General features: G+C 42.2%; 1 protein-coding gene across 2 annotated transcripts; it reads left to right on the top strand.

The window, feature by feature from the left end:
• Positions 1-370: 370 nt before the first annotated feature.
• LOC108084931 (uncharacterized) lies at positions 371-1708 on the top strand. Of its 2 annotated transcripts, XR_011445421.1 has the most exons (4): positions 371-537; positions 591-860; positions 910-1315; positions 1389-1705. XR_011445421.1 is itself a non-coding variant. In XM_017181328.3 (3 exons), the coding sequence occupies exons 1-3, from the start codon at positions 450-452 to the stop codon at positions 1191-1193; spliced, it is 642 nt and encodes a 213-aa protein (XP_017036817.1). In that variant the 5' UTR covers positions 371-449; the 3' UTR covers positions 1194-1708. The 2 variants fall into 2 exon arrangements, 1 of the variants encoding a protein (XP_017036817.1); XM_017181328.3 differs by having other exon boundaries at positions 910-1708.
• Positions 1709-3542: the final 1834 nt, after the last annotated feature.

The following is a 3542-nucleotide window of genomic DNA, read 5'->3' as shown; positions in this document are numbered from 1 at the left end:
TAAACCATTTTACGCCCTTTTTCCTGCCAGAGCCATGACAGCGGACAGTCTTCAGGGAACACATCAAACGGATACTTGAGCTTCATTACGGACACAGTTGGCTTCAGAATGAGACCGGAGTTCGGCTTAATTTTGATTTTTAGTGGAGTACTATGCTTTATGAGAAGTGAGTGCTCGACTTGTTGCACACAAAATGTCACTTGTCGCAGCTTCTTGTCTTTGGAGATCTGTATTTTATGTTTTTTATGGGCGAAAACCCATAAAAAAGGACCATAAAATGAGATCTAAAACTAATCTAAACTGATCTCGAACGGCAGTTATCAAAACCAAGAAAAGTAAGAAAAATGGGAAATGGAAAATCAAGTAGCAAGGGACTGTCATGTTATATGAAATGCTTGTAGCTCTCACTTTTTTAGGAATACTTATTTAGTTGGAAAAATCAGTCCGGAATGGGATGCTTGGGATTGAGGAAAACCGCATCGCTGTATCCCGCAGTGCCACAGGACATTATGGATACTCTAAGGAGGACAACTACATGTGAGTGGCGATTGAAGAGCTGGAAATCTTTATCGTAACCCATTGCCTTCCAGTGAGTCGCAGTCAAATAAGGTACCTGTACAATCGCTTCTGCGCTTTCGCTGGCGGTGGTAAGGATCCGCCCAAAAGGCTGCACAAGTACAATTTCTATTCGGGGCTTTTGCATATGAATCCCCTGCTGCCCACCATCCTGAATTGCATGTTTAGGGACAAGGAGACAATTACGTTTCTGGACTTCGCCCTGTTCCTTAGCACCTTTCAGGCCCACTCGCTCAGGACCACCGATGAGCTCAAGAATGCCATTAAAGATAAGAAACTGAAGAGTAAGAGTACTTCATATATAAGGTAATATATCTTTAAAGTTTCTCCCAGTGCTCTTCAACATGTACGATCACAACAAAGACGGTCGCATCACCAAGTACGATTTGGTGATAGTTGTCCACAAACTATTCTCGAATCTGCTGGACCACGTCCAGATAATGCGGATTGTGGACTCGATGATGAAGGAAATGGATCACTCGGACTCGAACCATATACTCTTCCCCGACTTCTGCAAGGCCTTCGAGGTCTTTGACATGACTGAGAGTATGGTCACCTGGATACCCGGGCTCCACGGTAGAACCGTCGATGATTCGCACCACACATTAAGCCAGTAGATATAATATAATAGATATATAGACAGCCTCCTGCTACTTGTCGCCTAGGCCCGTAAATTATCCTAAGCTTCTTCGTGAGTCCAGAAATTAGTTCCTTGCAGATCAAGATAGTTCATATCAAGGTAAGTTTGGTTTTTAGACATTTTATAACAGCGATTCGCAGCCATTGAATGCCGAATTTTATGACTCTATTAGGGCGAAATTCATATAAAACGAAACAAGAAGCAATAAGGTGAGCGAACAAAATGCAAACCGAAAGCTCATAAACTTTACTACCTTTGACTCTGGTTTTTTGTCCATATAGGCGGGATATATGGATAATGTGGATATATAGTCATCGTCGTCGTTGCCTTCCATTCCATGCCCTTCGCGATCTGCGTTGAAGGAATTTTTGGGGGCCCACCACTGCCTGTTGTTGTATATTTCGCATAGCAACATAAATAACATTTTATTGGCAATTTGTTGGGGAAATTAATGTGCATACAGTTGGCAACTTTGGTAATTTATGCAAATAAAACGATCGTAAATTTGGCATTAAAACGCTTATTAAATGATCGTTTATTAGCCCTGTCCGAGTGTCGGCTGGGTTCGGTTGGATTGGATAAATGCTGCTCCCAGCTCCTGCTTATGTCCCTTGCAACAAGGTTGCGATTTGTAGCACTTGCATAAATTAAGTGATTCACGGAATTGTTCTTAAATGTTGGCAGCTACTTACACCACTGATATAATTTACGAGCACACAACTCCTGGGGAAAGCGCAGCTCGGCTCCCTATACAGGTACATCTATCTCCGATATCTGGCCATATATTGTTTAATGTATTAGCTGGCGCATTGTGTGCTAATTTGACATTCCTCGGGATGGGAATGGCCAGCCACACTCTGCAGCACGACAAACGAGGCTTGTTGCTGTCAAAAGCCAGAATTATAACCATATAAAATCAGTCGGCACTGGCCCCTGATTCTGATTCTGTCTGCTTCTCATCCTCCTCTTCTTCCTGTCCAGTCCGCGCATCATCATCGTCCGCAGCCCATCATCATCGTCTCGCGCAGGATTAGCTAAATTAATGCGGCGAGCTGGATGCTGGGAATCCCGAGCTGTCAACGCTTCGAGTATTCACTTTATCAAAAGCTCGGAAAGAACTCGGGTGGAGAGTGGTAAGCGCAGCTAAAAATCAGTAAGGTCAAGGAAAAGTTTCCAAAAATTGCACCTTTAAATATAAATAATTTTTTCATAGTTACGTACTTGTATTTAAAGAACTGTTTAACAGAGTAACTTGACTTGACCTAATGTTTATTAAGATACTAAATTATTTGCTTACTTGTACTATGGATATTTATCCATAGTACAGAAGTGTATGTCCCATCGGCTTACATTTTTATGGAATCGTAATCCCCTAAAATCAGCGCATTAATCAATGATCGCCCCGAGAAACGACAAAGCTCATTTCATTCATCGAAACCCTTGTCAACTGTGACATTCCGGCTCTTTTTCTCTTCCCTATTCCCTTTTTATTTTTATCTTTCACTCTCCACACAAACAACAAAAAAATACAATTATTGATTGATATCCCCAACGGTTCGGAAAATATTTTAAAAGCGCTCAACGATTGGCAAAGTGTCTTTTTACACCATCTTATTTTGTCGCTTCTCACCCAGAAAAAGTATAAATGTGGCTTTGGTCATGGGTTCCAAGGAGGAAGTGAAACTCTTGTTCATTCATTCAATGGTTGGATTCATTCAGAGCGCGATCTTTGTTCGATCTGCCCACAGGCAGCGACGACCTGAGCTCGGGGCCTGATAATGATGGCTTAATAATTGAAATTTATCAAAATAAATTAGGCAAATCGTCTTTAAATAGAGACGAAGCCACATTAATTACAGATTTTTAGGCATTCAAAACAACTTGACGTGCACACTGAAAAGAAACAATGGTAGGTCTGGCTTATGAATTTATATACGAAAATCCATCAATATTCTGTATGTTCTGAGCTGATCGAGGCCAAGGCCTTTGGTAAATTCAATGCCGTGCATTTTGGCCAGCAAGTTACACGACGAATTCATAAATTTATTAATGAATTAAGTTATAAGGTAATTTAGCAGCATCCACTCCTCCTTCTCCTGCTCCTGCTCCCTTGCTCCGCTCCGCGCGGAATGCAATCTGCTCAAAACAAAATGATGATCGCTGATGATCGTTGGCAATATATCAGCGGCCGACACGGCAGACCTAATCGAATGTTGTGGGCCCGGCGAGCCGGTCCGCGATTCTCGGAACTCGCCAAAAGGATGCTGCGCAGAGGCGCAGGCGGAGACAGAATTTAAATGAAGTTATGGCAGAAGGAATGCCATGG

This window comes from Drosophila kikkawai, chromosome 3R, assembly GCF_030179895.1.
Source record: "Drosophila kikkawai strain 14028-0561.14 chromosome 3R, DkikHiC1v2, whole genome shotgun sequence".
In the NCBI taxonomy this organism is placed as follows: Eukaryota; Metazoa; Arthropoda; class Insecta; order Diptera; family Drosophilidae; genus Drosophila; species Drosophila kikkawai.
This window is presented reverse-complemented; position numbering and strand designations above follow the sequence as displayed.